The 21,515-nt window shown below is 39.4% G+C and overlaps 1 protein-coding gene across 10 annotated transcripts in view; it reads right to left on the reverse strand.

Annotated features, from left to right (window-relative positions):
* The window catches only part of chd9 (chromodomain helicase DNA binding protein 9), a 194,082-nt gene that overhangs the window by 22,990 nt on the left and 149,577 nt on the right, over nucleotides 1-21,515 (reverse strand). For 6 of the 10 annotated variants that reach the window (XR_004414545.1, XM_033036335.1, XM_033036337.1 and 3 more), the window contains 13 exons: nucleotides 20,103-20,270; nucleotides 19,402-19,581; nucleotides 18,223-18,333; nucleotides 16,834-17,030; nucleotides 14,585-14,784; nucleotides 12,829-12,988; nucleotides 12,085-12,174; nucleotides 6,464-6,567; nucleotides 5,264-5,417; nucleotides 4,760-4,817; nucleotides 4,446-4,482; nucleotides 4,145-4,352; nucleotides 1,154-1,362 (listed from right to left, as the gene is read on the reverse strand). Coding sequence is in view for 9 of the 10 variants with exons in the window: in XM_033036335.1 (XP_032892226.1) it covers nucleotides 1,154-1,362; nucleotides 4,145-4,352; nucleotides 4,446-4,482; nucleotides 4,760-4,817; nucleotides 5,264-5,417; nucleotides 6,464-6,567; nucleotides 12,085-12,174; nucleotides 12,829-12,988; nucleotides 14,585-14,784; nucleotides 16,834-17,030; nucleotides 18,223-18,333; nucleotides 19,402-19,581; nucleotides 20,103-20,270 (1,876 nt within the window). In the remaining variant the exon portion in view is untranslated. The remainder of the gene's footprint in view (nucleotides 1-1,153; nucleotides 1,363-4,144; nucleotides 4,353-4,445; nucleotides 4,483-4,759; nucleotides 4,818-5,263; nucleotides 5,418-6,463; nucleotides 6,568-12,084; nucleotides 12,175-12,828; nucleotides 12,989-14,584; nucleotides 14,785-16,833; nucleotides 17,031-18,222; nucleotides 18,334-19,401; nucleotides 19,582-20,102; nucleotides 20,271-21,515) is intronic. The other 4 variants (XM_033036340.1, XM_033036336.1, XM_033036342.1 and 1 more) reach the window with 1 other exon arrangement.

The following is a 21,515-nucleotide window of genomic DNA, read 5'->3' on the forward strand; positions in this document are numbered from 1 at the left end:
CCTCTGCAGCTGTAACACTATATTCTGCACTCTGTTCTTTTTTCCTTTGCACAACTGTTGTATTCACATATGGTATGATTGTAAGAAGGATATGATTGCAGATGCTGGTTTAAACCGAAGATAGACACAAAAAGCTGGAGTAACTCAGCGGGACAGGCAGCATCTCTGGAGAGAAGTAATGGGTGATATTTTGGGTCGAGATCCTTCTTCAGACTGCATGATTGTACTCTGGCATATGGTATGATTTGCCGGGATAGCGCATAAATGTAATAGTTTTACACTATATTTCGCTCAGAACCATGATAATAATAATAATAAAGGAATACCAATAGCTCAGATAGTTACATAACCCGATGTAATTTATTGCACTCTGCAATGTTGTCTACTCCCAGTGTTGAACAGATTCAGGAGGGCTGCCTCTTTGTGCTAGCCTTCACTTCTCTTCTCCTCACTGTGGAAGCCTTAGGACAGCCGTGGAACTCCAAAGTCCTGCCACATGGCAAGACGTCACATGAAGTCTCCCATTGTATCAGCTCACGTTTAACTCCCAATCAGCAGAATGCCTGAGAGAAATTCTATTCTGTTCCACCAAGACAAAATAAAATTATGTTAGGTTGTTTTCTAATTGCTTCTGAGCACCCAGTCTTTGCAATATGGAGAAAGATATACAAAGGAAAACAAAATTATTAATTGAAACTGATTGGTTTCCAATCATCATTTAGTTTCCAAAGTATTCAAGGTTTGTATTTCTACTTTGTATTTGTATTTATGGGCTGGATGGTGGCGCAGCGGTAGAGTTGCTGCCTTACAGCACCAGAGATCCGGGCTCGATCCTGACTACGGGTACTGCCTATACGGAGTTTGTACGTTCTTCCCGTGACTGCGTGGGTTTTCTCTGGGTGCTCCGGTTTCCTCCCACACACCAAAAACGTACAGGTTTGTCAGTTAATTGGCTTAGGTAAAAATTGTAAATTGTCTCTCGCGTGTAGGATAATACGAGTGTACAGGAATCGCTGGTCAGCATGGACCCGGTGGGCCGAAGGGCCTGTTTCCATGCAGTATCTCTAAACTAAACTACTGTAGAGATTGAATCAGAATTCCAAAATGGCATTGTCTTTTTATTAATAATGAAGTAATTCATGGTTATCTGTACCTTCTTTCTCTTTGGGCAGTAAGCGACAAACTCTTCGACACATGGCAACAAAAGCATAGAGGTACTTCTGCAAACTCTCGTCCGTCTTTTTATTTAGCCTGGCTATAGCTCGGAATTTGGTCCAGTCAAATTTCTGTTTGTCTGGATCATACACAATGCCAAAAGTGGACACAACTCTGTAGAAATCAGCCTCTTCCCGCCTCGTCCACCTGGTAGAAAAGAGGAGAATTAGCTGCAGTCAGAACATGTCCTTTTGATAGTGATTTTATAGCACAATTATAAGCATACATCCCTTATTAGGAGGGAATGTCAACTTTACTTAAGGAATGGATGTCAACTTTTAAAATCTACCAAATCTAAAACATAGAAAATAGGTGCAGGAGTAGGCCATTCGGCCCTTCGAGCCTGCACCGCCATTCAATATGATCATGGCTGATCATCCAACTCAGTGTCCTGTACCTGCCTTCTCTCCATACCCCCTGATCCCTTTAGCCACAAGGGCCACATCTAACTCCCTCTTAAATATAGCCAATGAACTGGCCTCAACTACGTTCTGTGGCAGAGAATTCCAGAATTTCACTCTCTGTGTGAAAAATGTTTTCCTCATCTCGGTCCTAAAAGATTTCCCTTATCCTTAAACTGTGACCCCTTGTTCTGAAACAAAATATGCAACATCACATTATTAATTAACAACGTAGGAAGTGGATATTTAGGGAAATGGATACTTCAATCTCTTGGAACCCTTATGCTCATGGATTCAGAGAAGATGGAATTAGGTAGAATTTTCATCAGATAAGATGGAGTCAATGGAGTTTCATTGTTATATGTACTGATAACAAAACAACTTAATTCTGACTTGCAGCAGCACAACAGGCTTGTAATATAATACACAGATAACATACAATAAGCAAAAATTATTAGCATCAATAGTAGTTCAAACTATAATCTTGAAATTCTCAGGACAACCAAAGACAGTCCCTAGTTCATAGTTGAAGTTGGTGTTGTGTGGTGTTCAAGAGTCTGGTGGTTATTGGGAAGAAGCTATTCTTGAACCTGGTTGTTACGGCTTTCAGACTCCTATGCCGATGGTAGGAATGAAATGAGAGCGTGGGTCTTGATGATGCTGGCGGTCCTTTTGATCCCTTTGATGGTACGGACCTGTGAAGGACTGAGCAGTGTCCACCACTCTTTGTAATCTCCTTTGTTCCTGGGCATTCGAGTAGCTGAACCAGGCTATGATGCAACCAATCAATATGCTCTCTACCAAACACCTGTAGATTATTTCTTGACATAACCAACCCTCAATCTTTCAAGGACGTACAGACATTGACGGGTTCTGTAGATCACAACATTGTGCTGGGTACTTTTTTTCCTTTTTTGTCTAGACACATCAGGCTGAAAATTATCTTTTTTTGAAGTGCTAGGGAGTTTTTCAGACTGTCTTGTGAATATGTCTATCCTGGTTTATTTACACAGCATTTCATCAGCATAACACGATTCTGTCTGCACACAAGAGTTCTCCTTGGTATTGATGTGGTTTTGAAGGATGAAAGTGCCAGGTGAACTGGGTTGGCTTCTGCCTGGTAGCCTCACGATGATGTGAAGGGCAACAGCTGCTACCAAAATGAGTTGTCTAAGTTTAATTCCAGCTTTGTTACCATTATCAAAGCCTGGAATTAAACGAAGACAGCTTCCTTTGGTAGCAGCTGTTACCGATCACAACATCTTAAGGTTACAAGACAGACGAAAGTTAAACCTCTCAGCGGGCCTGGTAATAAGCCTGGCCTTGAGGGGATACCATGCAGTGCCTTATAGCTCTCACATGGTTACATTCATGGGCTTTGGAGTTGGTGCTGACAGATGGAATTCTTTGCATGGCACCAAACTATAAGAATGGGAGCAGCAGAGAGCGATATCCAGGAAGATCCCTGCAACATTGCAACAATATATAAATATGGCAAAAGCATGTATTGCATTTTGTAAATTTCAGGGAAAGTTAATAGATGATTGTGCAGATATTTTGTAGTTATATAAAGTAGTCCTTATTTAACAATGTTTATCATAAGGAACTCAAGTTCTTCATATTATTATAACAAAAGTAGTAAATGACTTTAGCATGAAAATCATTGCCCTCGTTGGAGGGAGTAGGTTAGTTTCCCAAATTAAAGTTTTCTTTAGACGTGAAGACCTATAGATGCTGGTTTACAAACAAAAAGTAAAAGCGCTGGAGTAACTCAGCATCTCTGGAGGACACGGATAGGAGATGTTGCTGGTCAGGACCATTCTGATCTGCTGAGTTACTCCAACACAAAGTTTTCTTGAACTTCGCTCATGTGATGTGAGCATTTCCAGCAAGGCTGCATGCAACACCCATCCTTAATGACCGTGGTGAGCTGCTTTCCAGAAACAGTGCGCTCCGATGCAGGTACTTCTGAAGTTCTGCTAAGTATAGAGAGCCCTGCATTTGACCCAGCAACATTTGTTGGAATGGTGATACATTTCTGAGTCCTGACAGTGAGCGACTTTGCAAACAGGTTTGTTTGACCCATGTGCTTACAGCTCTTTCTTTCCAGGCAATATGGTTACAGGTCTGAGAAGTGTTGTCAAAGGTACCTTCACGACCTGGTGCCACGCACTTTGTAAAAGGTGGAAAGATAGAAGGCGTGAAACAGTACGAATGAAGAGTTGTGATTTGTGAAGCTAGAGGAAGGATGTTGGTGGGAGGGGGAGAGAAAAAATAGCTTAGAGTCCAGGCACGGAAAGAAAGGGGGAGGTGGGGGTCGGGATCTGTAGTTAGCCAAAATTATAAATGGAAAACTACACTTTCATCACTTCGTTAACAGCTGGTGGGCCAGATTTGTAAAACAATTTTTACAGGTGGATGTTAGTATTCAAACAGCTTGTCATGAGATGCTATTTGAGTTATGATAAAGTGGCAAACAACATTTGAACATTTCACAGGCATGCAAGCATGATTAATGGTACACCCACCTTTGCTGCTTCTCGATTTTAGCAGCCTCTTTAGCTTTCACAGTGTCTGCACATAATCTTTTTCTCCTGTCCCCTTTTGATTGGGCATCCTGTTTCACCTGCTCTTTCTTGTTACACCGCTGATACGCAGTTACAAGTCGACGCAAGCGCGTTGTTAAAGCGGATGCTTGTGGCCAATAGAGCAGATCGCCTTCTCCCAAAGTTCCATCTACAGGTTAGAAGTACACATTTCAGCACCAGTAAAGAGCAAGTGCCTTAAAGACCAACAATTACAAAAACAATGTTCCAATCTTCCTCTCACCCATAATCATTAGATCTCCGGGAGAAGATGCAACATCCTAAAACAGAAAAAAGTATTACTTTAATATTAATTTTATTAATAATCTTGAAAATTTTACAGATTAAAAACTACAAACTAATTTTCACTTTTACGCAAATGTTATAGCATTACAGGTAAACTATCAGTTTTTGTTTACTATTAAAAGTAGTATTTCATGTAATAACAGCAAACTTAAACCAAAGAAAGCCATAAAATGCTGGAGTAAATGCCAAGTGACACGTATTTTGCTTTTCTTTAGTATTTGATGTAATTTGATTTTTTGTTTAAATGCACACCTCCATTTCGTCCTTGAATAATGGTTGAGTTGGTTTATATTCTGGGTCTTCACCATCCCTGTTGGAAAACCCATACATTTGTTAGCAAATATTATCTTCAATATGTTTTCTCTCTATTTATAGCAGTGATCAATACAGAAAGAAAACAAGAGATTAAGATTAGATCGGTCAAAATCTGAAGAATTTCAAACATAATAAAACATTTCCAAACCATTCAGAGATCAGTCAGCATTATCTGGGCACAAAGGGTTTAAAAATAAAATGTGGATCACTAATTCTCACAAGTCTCAACTACTTTCCACCATCAGTCGACAGAACATTTTGGACAAAAGGGCCAAGAGTTTCTACCATTTCATCCCCGACATTGAACACTATAACCATCACACAGAATCAACAGCATTCACCCAATGAACCAAGCAAATTTTGTAAACAAGGTCCCCTGTCCCCAAAACTTTGGAAAGAGAAAGATAAGTAATGTTTTAAAATAATTTTAAACCACTTCACCATGTTGATTGAGAGTAACCGTACCCCTCTGCACAATCAGCAAAGGTATCATTTCCCCTCTGTTCTGCCGCAATTGCTTTCTCATCGGGTTTGCCAACTCTCTCCAAGAAACAGAGTGCAGGGTCATTTCTCATTGTGTTATATTTCTCATAGCCTATGGATATGAAAAAAGCACGAAATTGTTAGAAGAGAACAAAAACTACACCAGTGTATTTAAATAAAAATAATGAATCAAACAAAGGATAAATTAATTAATTCCGTCCATCCTAAAGTCACAACTATTTCATGGAAAGTAATACATTGCTTCCGTCCTTTATAATTTTCCAACTATCTTTCCAACTTTATATAAACTTGAATCCAGTCTTTGCATTTGCAAAAAAATAAATAAAAAATCTACAGGTTGAATCAAATAAATATTTGAAAGAGATCTCACAGCTCAAAGCTTTTGTAAGTTAACACATTATATAACGATGGTTTAAGAAGACAGCCGCGCAAGTATTCTCAGGCCAGCTACAAATAGGTAATCAAAGCTTTGTGAGTATCGTTCTTAAAATGTGGGATGATTTTGTGATAGACGCGAAAATATCAATCAACATAGTGTCATAGAGCATAGAAACAGGTCCTTCAGCCCTACTTGACTATGCAGACCAACACGCCCTATCTACACTCATTCAACCTGCCTGCGTTTTGCTTCTATCTTTCTAAACCTTTCCTACACATGTACCTATCTAAATGTCTTTTAAATGTCATAGTTCCTGCCTCAACTACCTCCTCAGGCAGCTCATTCCAGATACCCACCACCTCCCGTGAGAAAAATTTCCCCTCAGGTTCTTTCCCCTCGCACCTTAAACCTATGACTTCTGATTTAAATTCCCCTATTCTGGATAAAATACTCATCTACCCTATCTATTCCCCTGCTGATCTTACACACCTCTGCAAGCTCCAAGGATTAAAGTCCTAGCCTGGCCAACCTATCCCTATAGCTCAGGCTCTCAAGTTCAGGCAACATCCTTGTAAATCTTCTTAGCACTGTGTCCAGCATACACGCTTACTATTTTATGCATCTCTCTCCATTTGACCATGTGGCAAATGCCCATTATTTGATTCACTCACATTCTTTTGGGAACGTTTCACCAGGATGTCGTGGGAAGCCGAGGGAATATTTGATGTCCTACACGTTGTTCGACGCTGTACACTCACCATGTTTGAAGACGCCAATGAGCAGAGATTTGTCAGCATTCATGTCCCACCATTCGGCAGGCATCTCAGACTGTTCTGGCTCAGGAACCCAAATATCAATCTCACTAAAGGAAGGAAATAACAACCAGAGCGCAAAGTCAAATCAGCGGCCACACTAAATTACAGAAACTAATGTGCTTATTAAGTCACCAAAGATTCACTTTCAAAATGTCACAAAATCATACAAGATTAAAATTTCCATTACAAATACTTTTAAAACACATTTCCTGTACGTTAGAAAGACACAAAAAACCCAGAGTAACTCAGCAGATCAGGCAACATCTCTGGAGAACATGCACAGAAGAAGGGTCCCAACCCAAAACATCACCTATCCACATTCTCTGGAGATGCTGCCTGGTCCGCTGAATTACTCCAGCATATTGTCTTTCTTTGGTATAAAGTAGCATCTGCAGGTCCTTGTTATTACAATGCCCTGCATAATGTTTGGGACAAAGACCCATAATTTTTTTATTTGCCTCTGTACTCCACAATTTGAGATTTGTAATAGAATAAAATGCATGTGGTTAAAGAGCACATTGTCAGATTTTATTAAAGGGTATTTGTATACATTTTGGTTTCACCATGTAAAAATTACAGTTGTGTTTATACATAGTCCCCCCATTTCAGGGCACCATAATGTTTGGGACACATGGCTTCACAGGTGTTTGTAATTGCTCAGGTATGTTTAAATGTCTCCTTAATGCAGGTATATGAGAGCTCTCAGCACCTAGTCTTTCCTCCAGTCTTTCCATCAGCTTTGGAAACTTTTATTGCTGTTTATCGACATGAGGACCAAAGTTGTGCCAATGAAAGTCAAATAAGCTATTATGAGACTGAGAAACAAAAATAAAACTGTTAGAGACATCAGCCAAACCTTAGGCTTACCAAAATCAACTGTTTGGAGCATCATTAAGAAGATAGAGAGCACTGGTGAGCTTACTAAGCGCAGAGGGACTGGCAGGCCAAGGAAGACCTCCACAGCTGATGACAAGAATTCTCTCTTATAATAAAGAAAATTCCCCAAACACCTGTCCAGCAGAACAGAAACACTCTTCAGGAGGCAGGTGTGGAGGTTTGTCAATGACCACAGTCCGCAGAAGACTTCATGAACAGAAATACAGAGGCTACACTGCAAGATGTAAACCACTGGTTAGCTGCAAAAATAGGATGGCCAGGTTACAGTTTGCCAAGTACTTAAAAGAGCAACCACAGTTCTGGAAAAAGGTCTTGTGGATGGATGAGACGAAGATTAACTTGTATAATAAGAGTGATGGCAAGTGCAACGTATGGAGGAGAGAAGGAACTGCCCAGGATCCAAAGCATACCACCTCATCTGTGAAACATGGTGGTGGGGGTGTTATGGTCCGGGCTGCTGAAGGTACTGGTTCACTTATCTTCATTGATGATACAACTGCTGATGCTAGTAGCATAATGAATTCTGAAGTGTATAGACACATCCTAGCTGCTCAAGTTCAAACAAATGCCTCAAAGCTCATTGGCCGGCGGTTCATTCTACAGCAAGACAATGATCCCAAACATACTTCAAAAGCAACAAAGGAGTTTTTCAAAGCTAAAAAATTGTCATTTCTTGAGTGGCCAAGTCAATCACCTGATCTGAACCTAATTGAGCATGCCTTTTATATGCTGCAGAGAAAACTGAAGGGGACTAGCCACCATAACAAGCATAAGCTAAAGATGGCTGCAATACAAGCCTGGCAGAGCATCACCAGAGAAGACACCCAGCAGCTGGTGATATCCATGAAACGCAGACTTCAAGCAGTTATTGCATGCAAAGGATATGCAACAAAATACTAAACATGACTACTTTCATTTACATGACATTGCTGTGTCCCAAACATTATGGTGCTCTGAAATGGGGGGGGGGGGGGGGACTAGGTATAAACACTGTTGTAATTTCTACATGGTGAATCCAAAATGTATAAAAATGGCCTTTATTAAAATCTGACAATGTGCACTTTAACCACATGTGATTTTCTTTCTATTACATATCACAAATTGTGGAGTAGAGGCAAATAAATAAATGATGGGTCTTTGTCCCAAACATTATGGAGAGCACTGTACATTTCCTGTATGTTGAAGGAATTCAAATGTGTTTTCTAAAGCAATAATCTCATTTATCTAACAGTTGGCATTTTCTCAAAAACACATTCGATAAACCCATTTTCAAAGATTTAAATGGCAAAATATGACATTACTGCTTTATGTCCGTAACCAAAGTGACTATATGAGATGCACACAGTTTTTAAATTAAAAGCAGATATTAAAAATAACTTTAAGAGGGAATACTACTTTTACAATCGAATAATGGCAAATTCCTCAACAGTGAGGATTTAATAAACCTAATTAATGTTAATGTTTGGGGTCTGGGACTCTTATGCTTATATAACCTAAATTAAGTTTTATTTGAGGAATGGGGAGTAGCAGATATTATTGCAGAGCTTTCAAAAAGAAATATCAGGTAAGAACAGGGTTGGAATCCATCCTTTTCTCATCCGTCAGGTTGCATTTGGTATTAGTATAAGAAAGATGTACTTGCTTAAATGATGTTCGCTGGGGTTGGGAGACTGGAAGGAGACTGGTAATTGTCATCAAACAAATGTTTTTGGAAGTGTCACACTTTATAAAATCCCATTACAATCCGAGATGCTAGATTCCATAAGCACATTGTAATGTTAACATTGGTTGTTGTGTTTCCGCAGTATATTGAAATTCATAAATTCCTTTGATATTACTAAGTGAGGCATCATTAGTTGGTGCACAATTTTACCTAACAGGAGAGGAATCTTGCTCTTTCTATCTTAAAACCATCTTTAACTCAGGAGCTTAGTCTGATTCCCACCCAAGAAGAATTAAAAAATGTTTGTCAGAAGCAATAACCCCAGTAATCTAACATAGAAACATAGACAATAGGTGCAGGAGGAGGCCATTCGGCCCTTCGAGCCAGCACCGCCATTCATTGTGATCATGGCTGATCGTCCCCTATCAATAACCCGTGCCTGCCTTCTCCCCATATCCCTTGACTCCACTAGCCCCTAGAGCTCTATCTAACTCTCTCTTAAACCCTTAAACCAGTTAGCAATTTCTCCAAAACACAGGTTGCTCTGTTCTTTCAGATCAAAGTTAAGTTGAAACAATTGTACATTTGGGGCCACATCACAAGTTAAGTATATCTGCCTTAACCTTTCTACAACTACATTCAAATCCCACAATTATCAAAATGTAGGGGGGAAAAAAGGGATGTAGTAAAATTGAGATTAAAGTCAAAAGAAAATGGCACAATGATAAACAGCAATATCAATGATCTAAGTGTATGGAAAGCAGACTATTATCTAAATGGTGGCCGATTAGGAAAAGGGGAGATGCAGCGAGACCTGGGTGTCATGGTACACCAGTCATTGAAAGTAGGCATGCAGGTGCAGCAGGCAGTGAAGAAAGCGAATGGTATGTTAGCTTTCATAGCAAAAGGATTTGAGTATAGGAGCAGGGAGGTTCTACTGCAGTTGTACAGGGTCTTGGTGAGACCACCCCTGGAGTATTGCGTACAGTTTTGGTCTCCAAATCTGAGGAAGGACATTATTGCCATAGAGGGAGTGCAGAGAAGGTTCACCAGACTGATTCCTGGGATGTCAGGACTGTCTTATGAAGAAAGACTGGATAGACTTGGTTTATACTCTCTAGAATTTAGGAGATTGAGAGGGGATCTTATAGAAACTTACAAAATTCTTAAGGGGTTGGACAGGCTAGATGCAGGAAGATTGTTCCCGATGTTGGGGAAGTCCAGGACAAGGGGTCACAGCTTAAGGATAAGGGGGAAATCCTTTAAAACCGAGATGAGAAAAACTTTTTTCACACAGAGAGTGGTGAATCTCTGGAACTCTCTGCCACAGAGGGTAGTTGAGGCCAGTTCATTGGCTATATTTAAGAGGGAGTTAGATGTGCCCCTTGTGGCTAAGGGGATCAGAGGGTATGGAGAGGAGTCAGGTACGGGATACTGAGTTGGATGATCAGCCATGATCATATTGAATGGTGGTGCAGGCTCGAAGGGCCGAATGGCCTACTCCTGCACCTAATTTCTATGTTTCTATGAAAGATGTTTTAAAAGCAAAAACAGCTTTGAATGATTTTCACTCTTATAAAAGGTGAATGGCATTCCTTAAAACTTTCTCATAAGATTATAATTTTCAATAATTAGCTTTCACTATACTTACTTAGCTTTATGATGACAGGGAGCAATAAATTTCCCCTTAGGTGCTTGCAATATATACAGTATTGCCTAGAAACTGGACCGATTTATTAATGTTTTTTAGTGCAAATTGGAAGCCGCAATAAGATTGCTTTGGTGACGATTTTCAGGTAGATCAGTAATCATCTGGAAATTGGCTCATGCATTTCCATGTGCAATTTACTTTGGCGCAGATAATAATGACTATATATAATATAATGACCATGCAAGTTATCTGGGTGGAACCTCCATCCTTTACTATTCATTCACAAGGTCAAGAGTAACCAGTGAAGGGTTGGGTAGTGGGTCAACAATTAAAGGATCTACACTGTCACGCTAATTTCTTGCAAACAGGTATTAGAGGATGATTCACCTCCACACCATTGAATTGGACTTTGTCTATGGAACTGATGCGGTACAATGCTGAGAACTATATTCTGAATGTATCTTCCCCTTTGTTCTATCTGTTGTATTTGAGTTTGACTTGATTGCATTTATGTATAGTGTATCTGATCTGTTTGGACAGCATGCAAAACAAAGCTTGTCACTGTACCTTGGCACACGTGTCAATAATAAGCTAAAACCCAAAACCAAAATTGCAAAATTACATGGTGTGCGATGAAGCTGTCTCAGAGTCTGTGTATGTATGATGGGTTGAAAGGTCTAATTTATGCTGCAAATTTCTATGGGACAGAAATTGTCCAGCATATTGCAACAAATATGAAATGCAGTAAAGTATCCTACTTCTTAAATTAAACTCCATTTACTTTAATAGGATTAAAAAATGAAATTCAAAGCTCACATATGCCACATTATATGTCTAGATATACAGCAAAACTAATGTTTGCATAATTGATTAGAAAGATACCATATAAATGAAAGTTGTTCTGCTGCTCAATGAAATTTGTCATTGCTGCAATTACTTTCAAGAACACAGTGACGCAGCGGTAGAGTTGCAGCCTTACGGCGCCAGAGACTGGGGTTTGATCCTGACTACGGGTGCTGTCTGTACAGAGTTTGTACGTTCTCCCTGTGACAATGTGGATCTTCCCCGAGTGCTCCAGTTTCCTCACACTCCAAAGACGTATAGATTTGTAGGTTAATTGGCTTTGGTAAAATTGTAAAATTGTCCCTAGTGTGTAGGATAGTGTAGGATAGTGTACTGGGTGATCGCTGGCTGGCATGGGCTCAGCAGGCCGAAGGCCCTGTTTCTGCGGTGTATTTTTGACGGAAAGTCAAAAGTGAACTCATGGGCCATTGTAAATTAAATATTTTAAATGTTTCATAAAACACAGTAATTGTTCAACACCTACAAATTGAGGCACTTCAGGATTCTTACCAAGCATCGACCCCTTCAAGCACCTTTTCCAATTGGTCACCAATTATTTCCTGCTTTAGATAATACAACATTCTCACTCGCAGCAGTACCCTGAATGGCAAAAGTCAGATAAAGAGTGTGATTGAGACACGCAATTATAACATTAAGGCGACTTGGCTGCCAAATTAACAAAACAAATAACTGATGAAAGTCAATTAAAAAATATAATTGCTCTAATGCTGAGAAACTGCATGCTCTATTTTTAATTAATACAACCCTTTATTTATCAGTTAATAAATGAAGGCTTACTATTATAAACTGGCCCCATTAATGTCAATTATAGAAACATAGAAATTAGGGGCAGGAGTAGGCCATTCGGCCCTTCGAGCCTGCACCGCCATTCAATATGATCATGGCTGATCATCCAACTCAGTATCCCGTACCTGCCTTCTCTCCATACCCTCTGATCCCCTTAGCCACAAGGGCCACATCTAACTCCCTCTTAAATATAGCCAATGAACTGGCCTCGACTACCCTCTGTGGCAGGGAGTTCCAGAGATTCACCACTCTCTGTGTGAAAAAAGTTCTTCTCATCTCGGTTTTAAAGGATTTCCCCCTTATCCTTAAGCTGTGACCCCTTGGCCTGGATATAACATAATTTGTAATTAATAAATATCACCCACAAAAATCAATAGAAAACACACATTTAACCAGCCTTAAGAAGCTGAATCACAGAAAAAATGTTACATGACCCCTGAAACTTACTTATTGCAGTGGTGTTTTAAATGCTTTTTGTAGCCTTCATCTTGAAGCAGGTGTTCTGGATTATACTTCCTCAGCCACTCAGCTTTCTGCATGTCAAGCGTGCTTCCCTGACTCTTCACCTTCTTCCCTTTCCGGCCTCTCGGAACTGGTGCTGACAAGCCTGGTAAAGGAATCCGGAACAAAACACAATTCTAAATGTGTTCTCAGTGGGAAAAATATGCAAAGCGCAAACGTACAGACACAAGTTTAACCGTATGGATCATAAGATCATAAGTGATAGTCATAGAGTCTTTGAGTGATACAGTGTGGAAAGAGGCCCTTTGGCCCAACTTGCCCAAACTTAATTCCACTTGCCTGCGCTTAGTCCATATCCCTCCAAACCCGTCTGTTCCTTAAACGATGGGGTAGTCCCAGCCTCAACTACCTCCTCTGGCAACTTGTTCCATACACCCACCACCCTTTGTGCGAAAAAGTTATCCCTTGGATTCCTATTAAATCTTTCCCCCTTCACCTTGAACCTATGTCCTCTGGTCCCCGATACCCCTACTCTGGGCAAGACTCTGTGCATCTACCCGCTCTATTACGCTCATGATTTTGTATACGATAGGAGTAGAATTTGGCAATTCAGCCCATCAAGTGCACTCTGCCATTCAATCATGGCGGATCTATCTCTCCCTCCTAACCCCTTTCTCCTGCCTTCTCCCCATAACCTCTAGCACCTGGATGATAGAACAATATTGCTTGCATGTGACAGAAGACCAATTAGACAATTTTGCCTGTGTTTTTAGGTCTATTGTACCCCGTGAGTCTTTTAGCAAATATGCTGGTACATCACCTAGTGTTCACAGAATCATACAGCCTTTTGGCCCATCTTGTCCATGCCGACCATGATGTGCACTAAGCCCATTTGGCTACATGAGGCCCGATTCACTCAATGCCGTTCCTATTCGATTACCCGTTCAAAAGCATTTTTAATGTTGCAAATGTATCTGTGTCTTTTTACAATACTGCACACAAAAATGTGACAAATGGGGTCAAAAACAAAGGGGCACCACAGACATCATTACTTAGCCTGCATTAGGCACCTGCACCTCTGATGTTCAATGGCCAGAAGATTTGGTACAGAGGTGCTTTTCATCTGCATGGAAATAGTGGTCCAAGTAGAGCTGTCTGTTCAGAGGTCTGAATGCAACAAGTTACAAAATTCCACTCCCTCCTTTCTGTTTCCAATATTTACATGGAAGGCCATGTAGTAGTGAAATGTTAATGGGATTAAGTCCATGTTTGATATTTTGCTTAAAACAAAACAGAAAGGAACATTTGGAGTTTTCTTGCATCACTCCAAATGAAGACAAAGTAATATCCTGGTACATATTGATGATCACCCTTCTACCTCACTATTAATGTCAGGTCAATCCCTTACTGACAAAAAAAAAAAAAAAATCGGAAAAACTCAAGAGGTTCAAGCTGGCAAAAGTGTAAGTTGACATTTCGGCTTGAGACTGCACCAGACACCTTTAGTGTTATATTGTCTTATACCACACTGCAGTCAATTAACATATAACTTTAGCATATCCCTTTTGTAATCAATGGTTTGTAATGTAATTACACATCAGTCACACCGACCATGCTGCACGACTTGAACATTACAACCAGCTATACGTTACGAGTGGCAATTAACATTCCAAAATTATTATATAGTCTTCCAATAGCATTTCTGCATTGGGTAAAGAGAAACTTTGCTGACATATCTTACCCAGGTGGTTTTGTAGTTCCTTTGTTTGTCCATCCTCTATTGGGGTAATAAGATCCCAGATAAAACTCTTTATTTTTTCATCTCCTCTGTAGTGAGCAAGGCAGTACACCAAGAGCGCTCGGCAAATGGTCTCCACATCCTGTTCAACCAGCCGTCTCTTGAAACGCCCATGTGATAAGATGTCTTTCCAACGATCCCACCTGGGTAAGAATTAAATCTTTGTTTTCTTTGGAACATAAAATATTTCTTATTGTGTAGGAAACTCAAGAAGGGTCTTGACCCAAACCATCACTCATTCTTTCTATCCAGAGATGCTGCCTGTCCCGCTGAGTTACTCCAGCATTTTGTGTCTATCTTACAAAGCTTTCTCTATTGTTTTTACATTTGTGAACACTAATTGTATCCCAAATGTGTCTATCTTCGAATATTTCTTACTATTTTGTTTAAATTAACTCTCTGACAGGAGTTCTGCATCTATCTTTGGTATAAACGAGCATCTGCAGTTCTTTGTTTCTACAAATAAAGAACATATCAGAAAATACTTTGAATGCTTCTGTACTTCTAACTGGGGTTGAATATTAGAACCCCTTTGACATGAAAAGATGTCATCAATATTTTTTACATGTCATCACTATTTTTACAAATGATTTCAGGCATATGACAGCCAAGATTCCCAATTCCTGGAAAATCTTGCATAGAATATTTCCTTCAATTCAGTGGCTCGACAAGACATCAATGGTTTTATTATTTAATCAGAAGAGGTAAGCACAGGATTTATATTTGAAAATAATCGATTTTAACATTTAAAGAAAGGAGGTGAATGCGAATGGGGTTTATAGTAAATTAATAACGGATTGATCTATTTACATTTTTTTTTAAATTCCATGTGAGCGAATTTTATTCTGCATCTCAAATTCTGTAGGGGAAAATTTCTGTAACCACACCAGCTGTAATGCAAGGAGTCATCTGTGTTTCAGATGATAGTAAATAAGAGGGAGCAGAGAGTGTTGTTGCAGCAATAAGCTAAATTATACACCAGGAAAGTAATGGGGGAAGTGAAAGAAAACAAAAACCTCAAAAAAAGGACAGAACAGATACAGGAGCAGTGACTGTGCAGGTGTTGCCTCTCTCTTCGTTCACCCCAGTCATTATTGCGGATAGCGAAATGTAGTGTGGGGTCTGCCATAAATCATTAAATTGCATTTGGAATCAAGCTCACCTTAGCTACAAAAATCATACACGGGTACACCACCGATTTTCCAGTGACTGATGGTCTGGTTCCTCATTATTCCAGACAAAATGGAGGCCATTGCATGTGGTGCTCGCTCTTTTGGGACGTGTGCCCCCATTATGTAAACTTTAATTGTTTACTTCTTTGTTAATTATGAATTCTTTATTTAAGTTTCTAGCAGTCCATGGTGTTTTAGAGACACCGGAGGATACAATTAGTGGGTCAGAGGTGTATTGTTGAATTATTATTACGTGACCTCTGTTGGTTGGCAAAATGGATAAGTGGGCAAGGCTCTGGAATCAAGGGTGCCAAAAAATTGATGGTGTACCTGTAATATGATTATATTTTCAGACGTTGATTTTTCTTGCTCGAACCTATTGGACTCATGGGTTGAGGACTATTCTTAGTATCGTTTCTTCACCAGGAGGTAATTTACAATATTTACTCAATGTATGTTTAGCAACACAATGGTGATTTTATAACCTCCTTTTGCACTTTAATGACCTTTGTCTACATATCAATATCGGCAAGTCTTGGAAAAAGTGTGCAACTCTTTCCACATTTTTGAGGTTTTATTTCCTCCCTTTTACCTCATCTTGATTACTTTCTCTTTGTTTTGGTTGGGCGCTTCACTTCCCTCTCCACATCAACACATCACATAGGATTGATAGCTAAATGTCTGAAGTGCATTACAAAGCAAAAAGAAAGTCCCAATCTGTAACATTCCTTGATCAAATAATAAATTATTCTGTAATTATTCCAATGCTTGGCCAACTGCTAAGTGGCTTCACGGAACACTGCCTCTTCATTGGAGAAGATAGAAAGCCCTATTCCTAGTTCTTTGCCATAAATTAATATGCCTGACAACTTGTTGATATGGCTGTTGAGATATATATTTATTATATGGGACCATTCAAACCCCCCCCCCCCCACCAAAATACCGCTTGCTGATAATGTAAATAGCTAACATACAGGAAAGTGTTTTAGAATTGATGTATAAATTGTCAATGTTTTATACCCATATATCAGCAGATTCTTCTCAATTCTGAAGCACTCTGTCCTTCCATATGCATGAGAGCGGTCATAGGGCCGGCGCAGTTTGGGTTGATCTTCACTGTCACTTTCGGCTTCCGATAGTTCTGCAAGTTCATCTTTCGCAGCATTGTAAGGTCTGGTTTGTTTCCTGACTCTTGGCGTGTCAATTACCAAGCTGTTCTGTAGAGAAAATCATCATACAACTCATATTTTTCTGGTCAAATCCTGGAAGAAAACCGTAACCCTTACAAACACTGTCTGCACTTTACAGACTGCAGCAGAATGTTTCTTGCTTTACAGCTGCACAAAATATATTACAGAACAGAAGTCAACCCAGCATTAGGTTGAGATCTGGTATCAAAACCAACAATAACCTATGAAGACAATACTTTTAATACCAAAATGCCCAACATGTACCACAGAAGTGATTATCAAACACAATTTAACATTGAGCTATCTAAATACCATGGCCAAAGAAATAGTGGAAGAGCAAAACACAAAATGCTAGAGTAACTCAACAGGTCAGGCAGCATATGTGGAGGGAATGAACAAGTGACATTTTGTGTCGGGACCCTTCTTCAAACTGAAGAGTCCCAACCCGAAATGTTGTTTGTCCATTCCTTCCGCAGATGCTACCTGACCTCCTGAGTTCCTCCGGCACTTTGTGTTTTGCTCACGATTCTAGCATCTGCAGTTCCTTGTGTCTCCACTGAGTGGAAGAGATCTGTTTAAACAGCATCTGTTGCAAGCAGTACAAGGTTGACAGCCAGAGATTTAAGAATGCAATTGGTAGCCAAAGGCATAGATGGCACTAATGATATAACTCCGGAGGATTGTTTAAGAAGGAACTGCAGATGCTGGAAAATCGAAGGTAGACAAAAATGCTAGAGAAACTCAGCGGGTGAGGCAGCATCAATGGAGCGAAGAAAATAGGCGATGTTTCGGGTCTGAAGAAGGGTCTCGACCGAAACGTCGCCTATTTCCTTCGCTCCATAGATGTTGTCTCACCCGCTAAGTTTCTCCAGCATTTTTGTCTAACTCCGGAGGATGATCACAGATACAGACTTGGAGTTGCACTGGAGGAAGAAGTGGTGGTGTCACAGTATCAGCTTAAACAAGACTGTAACTGTTTTTATTTAAAAAAATCCTTGAATCACAAGTCTGCTAACCTGCCTGAAATTATAACGCAAATGGATAGAGAAACAGGAAATGCGTTTGCTCAACATGGGCAACACACTCTGTGAGCCAGCATAGGCCCAATGGGCTGAATGGCTTCTTTGCACAAGAAAACATATGAAATAAACATTAAATGGAAATCTTAATTGTGAAGTGCTCAGCAGATGCAAATCTTAAACTGAAACTTGTAACTTACCTTTCCATGCATAACTTCAAGATCAATTTCTGCCTTCTTTGCCCATTTCTGCCAAAAGTTGGGATCGTCCAAAGCAATATCACTTCTGTTGCCCGATGCAACAAAACTTGCCTGAAATAATTAAAAGCAAATTCTTGCAAGAAATGTGCCAAATTACTTTAAAAAATATTACAAATAAATTAATCTGAACATTAAGCAGTAAAAAAAGAATGAACCGACAAGATGGTAAGACCAATTTATCCTGTCAACTTCTGTATGAAACAATAGAGTCACAGAGTAATACAGTGCCGAAACATGCCCTTCGGCCTAACTTGCCCACACCGGCCAACATGTCCCAGCTACACTGGACCCACCTGCTCGCTTTTGGTCCATATTCCTCCAAACCATAATTACGGTTTATTTAAAATAAAGGTTGCATTTCAAAAAAGTTCAACCTTTTTCCTTTCAAATCACATATCAATACTAATTTTCAATACCAAGAATAAAGTAACACAATATTCAAAGAGGACAACACAAAGTTCTGGAGGACGCAGCGGCTCAGACAGCATCCGTGGAGTGAATGGATGGGTGAAGATTCAGTTCAGGACCCGCCAACTTGATTCTTCAATGAAGATATTTTTGATACATGTTAAAAGATACTAAAATTTCTATAATTCCCAATTTTAAATATCTAAATTTAGATATGCTAATCACTGTGTGATGAAGTTTTAGTATTCAGTTTTACAATTCATTTTGGATAAAACTTTGCAAAGACAAGCAATTATGTGACAATTATAATTGCCGAGAAAATAAGGTACTGATTTCACTATAGATATGCCCACTTCATAGCCAGAGTTGCAACTCTCTCCTTCTTTCTTGTCGTCACTCAGGCTTCACTATTCTATTAACATTATCAAGCTACACTGATAATTGAAATCTATTAAAAAAAAAATCATCTGCATACTCTGGAAAATGTCTGGCTCTTACACAAAGTCATCCAAAATATTTTCACAGAATCATTGTGGCCCATCAATTCTGTGCAATCCGCCAGTTCTACCTTTACCAATGCCCGCGCACCCCCCCCCCCCCTCCTCCACCCGCCCAACTATTTCCCATTGACCTCCATATTTTCTTAAGTACCTGGCTCATTCCTTTCTCAAGATGCTGAATGATGTCTTTCAGATCATCGTCAGTACCTACCTTAGCAAATGTCGAGCCTCTCCCTTCAGATTTAATCGTAATTGTTTTTGTACGTCGCATAAGAATCTGATCGATATCCTCTTCACAAAACTTTGAGCCTTCGTCTTCTTCGTCCATAATTGCACCATAGGCACCCCTACGAAGCAAGTCTTCAATTTCTTTCTTGGACATCTGTTGCATCTAGATATTAATAGATTTAAAGATAGATTTATTTTCTTGAAACAGCATTATTTTAAAATTATATCAATAATATGTTTTTGGTCATTCTGAAACATCTGATATTTAAAGATTTATTTTTGCAAGCTGGCTTGGTGAATAAAATTGCGTGCATTAAAAAAAAATCAGTATTAAGATCTGCTGATAATACATGTGAGTGGTCCAGTTATTTCTGGGCATTGTATTCCACATTAAAATATATATTTTCTTGATGCCTGATTAAAGGTTGTGAAATTCATATAATAAAATGGTGTTATGAGTAATTTCTGAAACATAGTGTTACACATTTTGAAACCTAAGCTTTGTAATTTATGGACAATGAAATACTTTGCCATGTGACATGACTGTTATACGCTATTTGTCCTGATTAGATCCATTTTCCACAAAATAACTGGTGAATTGCCTCATTAATCCAGTCAGTCACTGTGTTATAAAAATCATAAGACTATGCACAAGGATTAGAATTAATATTTATCATCACTTACCCCACCAACGCTATTTTCCCGTCCATTCATACTTTGCAGCACAGCTTTGTCAAGACCCAGCTTCAGGCTGGCCTTGTCAAACATTTCCCGTTCATAAGAGTTTCGAGTTACCAGTCTATAAACTTTCACAGCCTTGTTCTGACCGATCCGGTGACATCGAGCTTGAGCCTTCAAAAAAATGATTACTATTAAACGCCGTATATCTTCAACAATACACAAGAGAACACATTATATTTTACTTTAGCATGCTGCAATGCAACTTCTATCATAATGACCTAAAATATTAAAACTTAAAAAATTCACAAAAAGGCTTCCAGGAGCTGAACACAGACCTTTCACAATGTTGTTCCAGAATCAATATTGTATCTATTTACTGAATTGATGAAAATAAGAGCTTATTTTCAACTCTGCACTATTCTGACTTTGCTCAACTCTAAATAGATTTTTCAAAAACTGATAATTTCATCCATGTGGTATATTTTCACATTTACCTTGTCTGTTAAGATATTTCACAATACAATCAATTCAAATCTTGGCATCATCAACAATACCAGACGCACTTTCCTACATGAAATTCAATCATGAAGCACTTAATCACAAACTGAGGGAAAAAGCTGGCCTGTAAAGTGAACTGTCCAGAATGGTATTGGCAGATTATCGAAGGCATCGTCTCAAGGCAAGTAAACGGAGCTGAGATTTAGATTACCATTATCTCACCAAATGTCGAACTGAAACCAAGAGGCTAAATTGTCATTCCTGATCATATGATGATTCAGAATTCTGTTGTGATTCAAAGGCAGCACAGCGACAGAGTTGCTGTCTTACAGAGACCCGGGTTCGATCTTGATTACGGTGCTGCCTGTACGGAGTTTGCACGTTCTCCCTGTGAACGCGTGGGTTTTCTCTGGGTGTTCCAGTTTCCTCCCACACTCGAAAGACGTACAGGTTTGCAGGTTAATTGACTTCTGTAAATTCTGTCCCTAGTGTGTAGGATAGTGCTTATGTACTGGGTGATCATTGGTCGGCACGGACTCGATGAGCCGAAGGGCCTGTTTGTACTCTATATCGCTAAAGCCTAAACTCTAAATTGACTCCAGAGCTACATGTATGCAAATCAGCCACAAGGAGAATGTGGTGACTGGCTGATGCTGTAAAGACTTCAGCTACCTTCTTCCAGCATAGTCAGTGTTTCAGGAGAAGGGTGTCAGTTCTTTAAATTGTGCACTTTCATTTATCGGCGTTCCACTCTACGACTTGTAATTTGGAAAACCTCTCTTTTCTTATTCTAATGCTCTTATTCTACACCTCTTTCTTTTTTCTTTAATGCCATACTTGATGATCTATTTCCTGTAAACAGCTCATTATTAGCAAAATGAAGAGATAAACAAGATGTATTGCTTCATTAAAAAAATG

Source organism: Amblyraja radiata, chromosome 17 (assembly GCF_010909765.2).
Source record: "Amblyraja radiata isolate CabotCenter1 chromosome 17, sAmbRad1.1.pri, whole genome shotgun sequence".
Classification (NCBI taxonomy): Eukaryota; Metazoa; Chordata; class Chondrichthyes; order Rajiformes; family Rajidae; genus Amblyraja; species Amblyraja radiata.